The sequence below is a fragment of the Cottoperca gobio genome, chromosome 3 (genome assembly GCF_900634415.1).
Source record: "Cottoperca gobio chromosome 3, fCotGob3.1, whole genome shotgun sequence".
Classification (NCBI taxonomy): domain Eukaryota; kingdom Metazoa; phylum Chordata; class Actinopteri; order Perciformes; family Bovichtidae; genus Cottoperca; species Cottoperca gobio.
Genome location: NC_041357.1, coordinates 22,993,569 through 23,006,094, shown reverse-complemented (window position 1 = coordinate 23,006,094; position 12,526 = coordinate 22,993,569). Strand labels below are relative to the sequence as shown.

Genomic DNA, 12,526 nt, shown 5'->3' with positions numbered 1-12,526 from the left:
CCCAGAGGCGGAGGCTAGAAATCCAAGCTGGAATAGGCTGTAGTTTTTTCTTGCTTCCAAATACATCACGTCAAATGACGCTGCTGGATGCAAAACAGATTTTGCAGCTGCAAACTCAACTTTCTCTGTCAATATAACACACACTGAGGAATTTATTGCTTCAATCGACTACATTTACCATCAACACTGATTGGACATCCACATAAAAAGTTGGTGAATTTTCACTTCAAGTCCCAATGGTTCCTTGTGAACAAGATAATACCTTTTTAGAGCCTTTGTCACAAAATACAATTCAAAATCCAAGCAACAGACATATGAAGATATTGTGCTTCTAAAGGAAATAAGTATTAAACTGAACAGCCCTCAGGCGAGTTTTCAGTGCAAGCAGGTCATATTCTAGTCCCATATACTGTAACAGAACAAATGTGTGCGAAAGGACACCCGAGTCTCTCCGTCTGTAACAGGAAACCGCTAAAATTCTCAACCGTAAAACCTCTGATATTCTGCAGCTTTATCATAAACAGTTGCCATTTGGTTACAAACACTTGCTGTGTTCTCACTAGTGGCAATTGTAATACAATGGAATAATAATAGCTCATTTGTATTGTAAGTTCCTTAATTTAAAAAGATCAAATAAAGTCCTCACAGTATGAGTCCCAGAACTACACACCAGCTATTTGTGCACTGAAACAACAGTTACAAGTGCTCCCACCAAATATGACTCTCCAGTGGGAGTCCATTTTAACCAATTAAGAGTCTAACTATGATAAACACTCATAAATCTGCGGGGTATTTGTCCTGCCTCAAACAAGGCAATTTTCCTCAAAACAGTGGTTAACTCATTTATTCAGATTGCATTTCAGCACATCCTTTATAATTCATACATCCTATAATTCATCACATTAAGTATCATCAGCTCTGGTTAGGGGCCATGCAACATCTCTTGGTCATGCCCTAATCTGCTATCTCTATTCCTCCGCCCCTCTGATTCCACCTGCTACAGTTGGGTTTGAAACAAAAGTAGATTCAAAGATAAGGATACAGAGATGATATGAACTAGAAGATAATCAAATTATAGTTTTCTTACCCCTTGGGATTTCTTTTGCAGCGACTTCGGTTATCAGCCTGAATCCACAGGGAGTCAGCCTGAACCAAGTACCAGGCCAAAGAAAACCACCAGCCGTCTCCAACGGACCCCCGCCTGCCTCTCCCTGAGGCCTTATAAGGAAAGAGAGCTGCCTATATATAACCAGTATCCTTCAAGACTCAGGGCCACTTCAACCAGTCAACTATTAAATTAACAGAGTTTGCCCATTGCAGTTTTAAGTGGCTTGCCTAATTGCTGGTTTCTGACACGTTAGCTCAACAACGGATGCAAAACAACTGGTTATTCAAGTATACCAGCTGATCTACACAATGCAGGGAATCTGTTATGGGGGGCAGTGCCACACATTTACAAGAACCATTTTTAGCTCTACAGAATAGGCAGCAATATGGCGTGCTTATTCAAGAGCCACGTTGCAACAAGGCTGGTCACTTTCATTTGTTTGCATACCACAATGGCATAGTTGTTGAATAATAAAACATACTTTAGACAGCATGCAAAAGTTTATTGAGCATTGCACATTCAAACTCTGATTTAATTTAATTATATTTTGCAATATATATCTACAGTAAACGGATGTTCATATACGTTGAAATCGTTCTGGTTGTACTTTAAACATTAGCTAAGTCCCTCTCTGAGATCTTTCTGCATCTGCAAACGTCTTGAGACACTTTGTCGCACGCTGAACTTTGGCCAGAGCCTATTTATAAAACTAGGTACAGTTACAGCTAGACTATTTCTGACACAGTGGAGGAGCTGTGGAACACATTTTACATCTGAGGCAAAATCATATGATGGGACAACACGGGAGTTACATTTGACGAAAGGAAAGAGAGTGAGAGTATGTGATGTGGGAGCGATGTAGCCTGGGTTTTTTGGACTTACAAGGCCAATAACATTGGAAGCTTTTATATTTTAATAATGTGAGATTAAATTCCAAATAATATCATATATGCTAAATATGATTTAAAATAAATTCTAAATACAATGTAAATTAAAATAATGCTGTAGATAGGTTAAACTGTGAGAGGTAAGAGTCGTCAGAAGTCAATAGAATCCTGAAGTGAAAACTAGACAGACACATTAGACATATGACTCGATCATTAATGGTTTATTATGCCTTAATAAATCTTGAATGTCTTACATGGGCAATATGTTCATAAACCTCAGTCAGTCCATGTAAGATGTATTGTACTTCTGTGCACTGTTGTAATCTTTGTCTACTCTTTTTGTCTGTGTCAGTGGTAAAAAGAGGAACGATGTCTGTCTGTGGTCAAAAGGAGCCCTCTGTTGATCATGTGTTAGTACACTCTGTAACCAGAGCCCAGTGATAATTTTAGTACATTATGTTGTTGGCTGACAGTGAGACGTTGGTAAACCAGGGCTCCAGAGTAATGAGGTGGTGGTACATACACTCAGCAAGTTGAACCAAGAAGAAAAAGCATTAAAAGAAATGATCTTTGAACATTTAAAATATATGTACAGTTTTGTTGAATGATCAATATCTGCTTCTTCCACTAGAATATTATGATAGTTTGACAATACTATGCAACCCTTTTTGACATTTTTGAGACATAGCAAAATTAATAATTATATTATTTTAGTCTCCTGAAATACTTCATTTTACACATTGCCTTATATTGAGTCATTATTTAAAAGGAACCCCTGGGCGCTCATTCATTTAATAAGTCAGGCCTGTCTGATTAACTTTAAATTATGAATCGTGAGTGCAGAGCAGTTTACAAAAGGGAAAATGTCTGACTAAATATGTGTCTTTAAATGAAGAAACATAAGGTAGACATGCAATACATGTAGCTGACTGTCACTCTATTTAGACTATTTGAAACACGTTTCTGCAACACTGTACTCATCAAGTACACATAAGCATTATTTTGATCTTGGATTTACACTGACCAGGATCTGAGTCGTTTAGAGAGAAAATGTTATCAACTGTCCCTCTGTTTAGGTCACGTGATTTATGTTGAGCTTAGAGGCATGAAGGATGGCAGCTTACCAACAATTGCAGATGCTGTAAAGACATTTACAAAGTATGTGTTGTAATCGACGTAGTCCAAATGTTCATGTCCCTTCTATCAGGACTCTCTGTGACAAAATATAACATCCAGCAAATATACATTTAAAACTATGAATAATTTATTTAGTGTTGTTTAGTTGTTGAGCACCCTATTAATATAACCATAGATTAATTAAATCCCTTTTTGTGAACGCATTGCCAAACTGTCATTCTCTGACACACTTTATGGACACCACTTCCAAATTTCACAAATGCTGTTGCCTAAGCACTGAAGCTGTTCACTGACTGTTTTCATCTGGTATATTATATCCACAATCATTAACTTTATCAGCATGCAGCTTTGTTAGAGAACTGACATTTTACATTTTAATTATGTCTTATAATAAGTCCTTCTGTAAGATGAGACAACCTGTGGCATGAACTGTCCTAAAACTATCATAACAACTTCTTATATTGTACACGGTAATGCATTCTGTCTTGAAAGGGACGATTGTACAATGTTACATCAGCGAACCTGTGTTTTGAAACATCACTACAAGGTTTATGAACAAGGAGCAGCCGGTGGGGTCCGGACAATAAATCAAGCCGCCCACCCTACCACGTGATGACGCATCACGTTTACGGCGCTGACGATTGGCTGAGCAGACAGACAGGTTGTGAAGCGGCTGCGGGACATCAACAGACTGTTCCCTTGTACTCTATCCGGTGTAATGTACAAACCTAGTTTAAGTTTTTCTAAATGATTAACAGCACGGTGCAAGATTAACCACCACACATATTTGTTGTAACATACCCGACACAAGGTGAGAGCCAATTTATACTTTATATTTGTTTAATCCAACGGTTGTTCGGTTAAAAGTGTCCGTTGTGCCCTGAGATAGGTTAACGTTGCGTTAGTTTTACGTCAACTGACTAAAGTTTAACGTCAAACTGCCGATATAATTCGAGTTTTATCTCGGCATATCTAGCTAACTTTTTAACACATTTAGGTACGTAATGTAGATTTAGAGCAAGTTAACGTTAGTTTATGTTAACTACAGAATACTGGCTCATGTGTTGTGCCTGACTGACCATTCCCTTCAAAGTTGTCCGTGTATTATATTCCAATGGCATTAATATGTTAATGATACGCCATTGTTTCCTACGGTTGCTGCAGAGTTAGAGAGCTGCTGTCTTTCTAGGAAGTAGATGAATACATCTTCGGCATTGTTGCTGTGTTGTTGCTCAAAGCGGGGCCCATAACGCAGGACTGTTTTGCTCTTTTACTGCCACAAACTGGACAAATTCGTCACACGAGCTTCATCCTGAGTTGTGACACAGAATTGCACATTTAAGCAAATGTGTGATAATCGCTGTCGTTACTTTCAGAATCATGTGCTCAATGTTTGCCTCCATGGCTGATGGGATTTAGGGAAGGCCTACAGTTTTGTAAACTGGCCTGGGAAATATGTGTAGTGTGTTATTGTTTGTGTATTTTGAGGGAGAAATTGCTGGGTTAAAGGTTTTTGATTGTCTAATTAAGTTGCCACAGGATGTCTTAAATACATCTCACCTCCCACAGTTCAAGCCACTGTTTCTCATTGTGTCAGTGTACATGCTGTGCACATGAGCCTGTTCTTCTTGCTTACTGAACCAGTCTACAAATCTACAATTTATGTAATTGTCTAAATGTTTTCATCAAAATCTATTATTATAGACATGTACTTGTATAATAATGCATGCATTCTCCAGTCACTAATTTCTTCATGTTGTTGTAATGTGGATGTTGAAGCAACCTGGGGTTGTTGTGATATTCAATACTGAGTTCTGTATAAATGCAGCTCTTAATTGACAAATATATTCTCTTCATTTAGGTTAGACATGAGACTCCGCTGCCTACTTCTGCTTTGCCTGGCGGCAGCCCTGTCATCTGCCTTTGTGGTTTCACCTCCGTAAGTGCAGCACAATACTGTAATATACTGTAGGTATAGAATATGATGGTTGATGGTCTAATGAACTTCTATTTTCTGCCTCTCAATTTGTATGTCTATTAAATGTACATATTAACTCTCACTAGATAATGTGTCCTTGTGATTCTGTATAAATACTGGAAATAATGTATGTGTGTGCATATTTCAGACACATGTGGACCAAACTGATCCTGACCCACCACTGGCCGAGCACCTTCTGTGGTGTGAGTTTCTTCCTGCCTTTTCGTTATTTATTTATTTATTATCTTTAACATTTTGACATTTTTTAAAGATGTACACAGAACACAATTTGATATATCACAGTAGGAAAAGCAAAGGTTGAAATAATAAAAATTGTACAGACATAATACTTTAGCCACAGCAATACATTTCTGTGTCTAAAGTATTATGTCTAGCCAGCCAAGATGAATATAACCACATTGTGACAACTTTGGGCTAGTATGGATAGATACTCTTTGTCCAACAATCATGATAAATTGATTAATAACATGGTATCCCATATTAAGACAATGTTGCCCTCTTATATTAGCCCAGAGTGTACTACAGTATATCCCTCAGTCATTGTGTAATCCTCAAATATCATGTGATGTCTACGTCTTAGTCATGAGGCTGGCTGTGTGATTAGGCAATATTCTGTTCAACATGGGAAGATGCAGTTTTCATTCCATAAGTCACAATACAAAACACACATCCCTTATTTTGTGGTTTTGACCGCACATTTCTCGCTTGCTTTGCTTTCTTGAAAACCTCTGTGATGGTTCAAACCTTTGAGTTTTGTCATCTCTTTGCTTGGGTCCCATTTAGCTAAAAGACTGATCTAAAAATCTCAGAAGTTTCTATCAAGGCAAATTTCGGAAGAGATTTTTTAGAATTGTCAACACTATGCAGGAGAGTCAACTGAAGAGATATACTGTAGTACATGTAGGTCATTAACTGAAAGCCACAACGTTGCTGCAGTTCCCCTTTCTATTTGACAGTGTTGCAAGTCTTTTATCGAGTACAAACAGTAAAGCATTGTTAGTGGTGCAGCCAATTAATGGAGAATTAATCGGTTCATCTAAGAATAATACAAAAATAATCGGTAATAATTCATTATTAGTTGCAGCCCTAGTAGCTACTTTCCCAAATTAACTTGGCGTTCATTTCAACCTTTTTTTATTCATGCACCTTCATTGAGGTTATGAATGAGACACTGCCAGCTGAGTATTAGTGAATGTTAATTACTAATAACAGAATTAAGAGTTACATTACTTATTTTCATACATTTCAGATGGAACACCCAGCCTGTCATCCCAACATTAGCTACTGGACACTACATGGACTCTGGTATGTATGTATGTATGTATGTATGTATGTATGTGTGTGTGTGTGTGTGTGTGTGTGTGTGTGTGTGTGTGTGTGTGTGTGTGTGTGTGTGTGTGTGTGTGTGTGTGTGTGTGTGTGTGTGTGTGTGTGTGTGTGTGTGTGTGTGTGTGTGTGTGTGTGTGTGTGTGTGTGTGTGTGGTTATTAATAGGATAAGAGTGTCTTCTTTTCTCTATCAGCATGACAGATGTTACTGTTCCTGCCTGGTATTACCACTTTATAAAAATTGTTACGGTAAATGTCCTGTCTGAAAATTTTCGTTATTACAACATATTAAATATATATATATTATAGGAACAACATTGCGCATGAAAAAGTACTACAGGGATGTATTACATGTTTGCCTCTGACCTATTTAGGAAAGTGGAAATAAGGTAGCACTTCTAGTCGAGCAACCCATGGCAAAGTAGCTACTTGAAAAGTCTCTGTTGCTTTGTTATAATAACTGTTGCCTCTCTCTCTCTCTCTCTCTCTCTCTCTCTCGCTCCGTCTCTCTGTCTCTCTCTCTCTCGCGCGCTCTCTCTCTCTCTCTCTCTCTGTCTATCCCTCTCTCTCTCTTTCTGTCTGTCTCTCGCTCCGTCTCTCTCTCTCTCTGTCTATCCCTCTCTCTCTCTCTCTCTGTCTCTCTCTCACTCCGTCTCTCTCTCCCTCTCTCTCTCTCTCTCTCTCTCTCACTCCGTCTCTCCCTCTCTCTCTCTCGCTCCGTCTCTCTGTCTCTCTCTCTGTGAATCTTACTGTTTTCCAGGCCAGATAAAGGAATTGACTGCAATTCATCGTGGCATTTCAACTCTTCTCAAATAGAGGTACAACACTGCTCAGGCTGTGTGCGTCTTAATAACTGGGGTGGAAAATTCATGAAAGTAATATTTATTTTTGTAAATAACTTTAATTTATCAAGAAGAAAACTGAAATTACACAGATTACAATTGGCAGGACAAAGAAGAAACAACAAAAGTTAACAATACTTAATTCTTCAGAAAGCCATTTTAAAAGCTCTTTTGATTTCAGGCATTACCACATTTGGGAAGGGAAATTAAAAAAAAAAAAATCTCATTTTCTCTAGCTGATATACTGATAGATGAAATAAATCAGTTTTTTGTGGGTTTTCTCAGGACTTGCTTCCAGACATGAAGAAGAGTTGGCCTGACTTGATTAACCCCTCTTCTGCTGGATTCTGGTATTGCATCAATCAATCCTTCGATTTTTACTGTCTGTTTTGTCAATGCATCCTCATGTGGATTTGGATAATCAAGTAATTACATAGTGATAATTACTTCTTAATTACTGTATAATAACGCTGATTGTAGTAGTGGACATTAATGTACCTTACACCACTATACCATGCTGTGTATTCTTAGATGTGCACACATTTAGTTGCTGTGAGAGCAATATTCAGACATATCTGTCTTCTTGATACTGCATGTTACAGTATATCTCAAAAGTGAGTACACCCTTTAGATTTTTGCAAATATTCTGTTATATCCTTTCAGGGGATAACATTATCCTACTGAAACTTTGATATAACTTAAAGTAGTCAGTGTGCTGCTTGAATAACAGTATAGATTTATTGTCCTTTGAAAATTACTCAGTACACAGCTGTTAATGTCTAAACAGCTGGCAACAAAAGTGAGTACACCCCATAGTGAACATGTCTACATGTGCCCAAAGTGTCAATATTTTGTGTGACCACCATTGTTATCTAGCACTGCTTTAACCCTCCTGGGCATGGAATTCACCAGAGCTGCACAGGTTGCTTCTGGAATCTTCTTCCACTCCTCCACGACGACATCACGGAGCGCACGGATGTTGGACACCTTGCACTCCTCCACCTTCCTCTTGAGGATGCCCCACATGTGCTCAATTGGGTTTAGGTCTGGAGACATACTTGGCCAGTCCATCACCTTAACCTTCAGCTTCTTCAGCAAGGCCGTTGTCATCTTGGAGGTGTGTTTAGGGTCATTATCATGTTGGAAAACTGCCCTACGGCCCAGTTTCCGAAGAGAGGGGATCATGCTCTGCTGCAGGATGTCACAGTATATATTGGAATTCATGTGTCCCTCAATGAAATGCAGCTCCCCAGTGCCGGCAGCACTCATGCAGCCCCAGACCATGATGCTGCCACCACCATGCTTGACTGTAGGCAAAACACATTTGTCTTGGTACTCCTCACCAGGGTGCCGCCACACACGCCGGACACCATCTGACCCAAACAGGTTTATTTTGGTCTCATCAGACCGCAGGACATGGTTCCAGTAACTCATGTTCTTGGATTCATTGTCTTCAGCAAACTGTTTGCGGGCTTTCTTATGCATCGGTTTCAGAAGGGGCTTCTGTCTGGGGCGACGGCCATACAAACCGATTTGATGCAGTGTGCGGCGTATGGTCTGGGCACTGACAGGCTGACATCCCACTTCTGCAACCTCTGCAGCAATGCTGGAAGCACTCGCACGTCTATTTTTGGAAACCAACCTCTGGATATGACGCTGAGCACGTGGACTCAACTTCTTTGGTCGACCCTGGCGAGGCCTGTTCCGAGTGGAACCTGTCCTGGAAAACCGCTGTATGATCTTAGCCACTGTGCTGCAACTCATTTTCATGGTGTTGGCAATCTTCTTATAGCCAAGGCCATCTTTGTGAAGCGCAATAATCCTTTTTTTCAGCCGCTCAGAGAGTTCCTTGCCATGAGGTGCCATGTTGTCCAGCATTCAGAGAGAATTGTGCCCAAAACACCAAATTTAACAGCCCTGCTTATCATTTACACCTGAATCCTTGTAACACTAACGAGTCACATGACACCAGGGCGGGAAAACAACATCATTGGGCACAATTAGGACATGTTCACTATGGGGTGTACTCACTTTTGTTGCCAGCTGTTTAGACATTAACAGCTGTGTACTGAGTAATTTTCAAAGGACAATAAATCTATACTGTTATTCAAGCAGCACACTGACTACTTTAAGTTATATCAAAGTTTCAGTAGGATAATGTTATCCCCTGAAAGGATATAACAGAATATTTGCAAAAATCTAAAGGGTGTACTCACTTTTGAGATATACTGTATATGGTATATGTTATAGTTTATGTAATCTCTCTATAAAGATGAGATTATAAAATGCAGCACCGTGCATTTATCAATTGCCTTTCATAGATTACAGTAATTGACAAACACACTCGGCTCAGATTATATTTATCCTTAACCAGCTCTGACTACAGGCTCATATTCAGAGTTCTAGTCTCAAAAACTAATCGTATTGAGATTATCATTATTATGTAGTGTATTCCTGGCATTACTTTGCATATAATCATTTTAAAACCTTTTGCTATTGTCTGTCTGTTTCAACAGGAAGTATGAGTGGCACAAACATGGAACATGTGCAGCCAAAGCAGCTTCTCTGAATAGCCAACATAAATACTTCGGCAAGGCACTGGAACTATACCATAAAGTGGATTTGGACAGGTATGTACACATTCACACCCACACACATACATAAACACCTCTTTCCTCCGAAAGTCTCATTTTCTAGTTCTTAGCATTGTGTTGATGTTCCTGATCACTGGTAACCCTGCATATGTTACTGTCCACAGTGTAGTTCATATAATCTGGCAACTGTTGTATACTTATTTGAAGTCACTCTGGATAAAACACCTCAAAGCCTCAAATATAAATGTGTTTCTGTTATTGTAGCATCCTGAAGAAGTTTGATATCACCCCTTCAGAAAATTACTACAAAGTAGGTCTATTCTTTTATGTTAGGAATACAGCATGAAAGTGCTTCATAATAATATGGTCTGTAATAATACTGCCTCTCACTTTTGCTCTTTCCTCTGCTTCTAATGTGTCTGTGTGTAGCTTTCACAAATTGAAGGAGTCATAGAAAACTTCTACAGCGTCACACCTAAGATCCAATGTGTCCATCCGTCAAAGGTATAAACAGCCTAACTTCACTCAAATAATACATTGTTTGTTTTTGGACGGTCCTACTTTACAGAGATGTTCAGGTGCATTTGTTTGTGTTTCAAATGTCGGCTGACATAAAGTTGTGTGTTTTACAGAATGCAGATTTTCAGATTTTGGGGCAGATTGAGATCTGTTTCAACTCGGACTTCACCCTCCTGGACTGTGAGAAACAGTTTACCATGAAGACAACATCCAAGGGAGAATGGGACAGTCCCATTGCTGTTGACAAGGCATCTGGGTTCAGTGTGTGTGACCAGGATATGCCAGTTTACTACCCACCTCTTTCATAAAACACATACTGTACATGTGCAAACTGAAACGCAAAAGCCCACTCCACATACAAACAAACGTACTGTGATTTAGATCACTGACTAATTCCATTTTTTTTCTCACAATAATTACCATTATTTTAACAATAATGTATGGCAACAATACCCTCACACAATTAGTGGAGTCTGAAAACACTTTGTACTGCATGAAAATGACCTGTGACAGGTACTTTGATGTTCTTTTTATATCGTACAAAAACCAGGACACACGCTCTCCTACTATGTGGTGCTTTAATGGAATTAAGTGCCTTCCTAACCCTTGCTAGTAGCGGGATCCAATATAGTGCACAGCAGGTTTCTTTCCATTGCTCAACAGGGGGCCTCATGGTGAGTTCAGCGGGCGGGCAGATGGACAGTTTATGTACTGTATCTTGTGGAGCCTTGCATCAGATTTGCAGGTGACTCTTACTTCATGTTATTTGTAGTTTAGATGTCAAACCTTACATCTTCTCGGACGGACCATATTTTGTACCACATTTGTGTCCTTATGTGCGACTTCTTAAGTGTTATTTCTTATTTGCGTGATTGGATTTTTCGTTAATAAATAAATGCTTTTTCAACATTGTGATAATTAAATTAATCCAATACATCAAAATAGCTGGTGTTCCTTATTGTTAAATCCATATACAAATACTATTGGGTAATATACATATTTTTAAGGGCTTTGGAGGCAGGGGCCATCACTTTTTTAACAAATTGCAGCTTTGCAAAATCACCAACAGCTCTCAGGGATCATAAACTAGTGGTAGTGGTCATTAGCTACCTTCTGATTACATAAGCCATTCTTTTTCTGTTATGTTATAGGCCTGGTTAGGTCTGGCTATGTTGCTGAAAGAAGAATGTTTTAGCTTGAAACCAATAGTCCATACATTATGTATAGATGAGAAAGTTAATATGGTACATCGTGTGTTAAGTAAATGCTTCAGTTTCTTCTACGTCTTTTATTTTGACAGATATGAGTCCAACATATTGCAAATGTTTTGGTAAACACTATTTAATCCCCAATTTATTTGTACAATCACCTGTTTCTAATAGGGCTGTTTGGCTATGGCTGTTTTTGTGCATATCTAAATCAATTCAGTGTAAGATAAAAGGTGAAATTATAATTATAATTACAGCCACAGAGGTAAAATGCTGTTGCTGAAATGATCATTTGTATATTATTATTTTTTTAATGTCAATAAAACCTTCAAAATCTAGTCAATGCCTTCTTATTATATAACATGCAATATTATTAAAGTGCATCTATTTGCATTTATGTAATTGAAGTTAATTCTACCTATAAATAGATCAAGGTGAATGAATATAGAATGACAATCTGCCTAAAAACTAAGAGTGGTGTCAGGATGGTTTTAAGGTTCATCTCATCAAAATGTCTGTCTACACCTGCAGGAAAATATAGAAAAACGTAATCGTACTATGCCTTTCTATCTGTCCACATCTACTAAGTGTGTATGAATATTAATGTTGTGATCTCCTTAGAGCCTTAATCCTGCTGGGACAAAGACACCAGTCCATAATCCTGAATCTCCTCCCATAACACACACAGCAGATTGACTGAACACAGCTGATTACATTTTCAATAGTACTAAAATGTCCTGAAACTATGTGCCAGTTATATTCTAAATGTGGTCCAAATCCTGTCAAGCACATGGAAACAGCACTATGAGCTCCGTTTTTAGTGACGTTCCAAGTTTAGGGATCACAGTTTGAACATTTGAGGTGAATTACCCTGGCTAAAGAATATGAAATCTTATTTTAGAAAT

At 38.6% G+C, this 12,526-nt stretch overlaps 2 protein-coding genes across 2 annotated transcripts in view; one reads left to right on the top strand and one right to left on the bottom strand.

Annotated features, from left to right (window-relative positions):
• Positions 1-1,237, bottom strand: part of myom2b (myomesin 2b) — a 31,675-nt gene extending 30,438 nt beyond the window's left edge. The window contains exon 1 of the mRNA XM_029462231.1: positions 1,088-1,237. The gene's annotated coding sequence lies outside the window, so the exon portion shown is untranslated. The remainder of the gene's footprint in view (positions 1-1,087) is intronic.
• Positions 1,238-3,779: 2,542 nt separating this feature from the next.
• rnaset2 (ribonuclease T2) lies at positions 3,780-11,959 on the top strand. Its single transcript, XM_029428763.1, has 10 exons — positions 3,780-3,943; positions 4,994-5,071; positions 5,259-5,313; positions 6,381-6,436; positions 7,219-7,276; positions 7,586-7,650; positions 9,817-9,930; positions 10,159-10,204; positions 10,324-10,398; positions 10,527-11,959. The coding sequence occupies exons 2-10, from the start codon at positions 5,001-5,003 to the stop codon at positions 10,719-10,721; spliced, it is 735 nt and encodes a 244-aa protein (XP_029284623.1). The 5' UTR covers positions 3,780-3,943; positions 4,994-5,000; the 3' UTR covers positions 10,722-11,959.
• Positions 11,960-12,526: the final 567 nt, after the last annotated feature.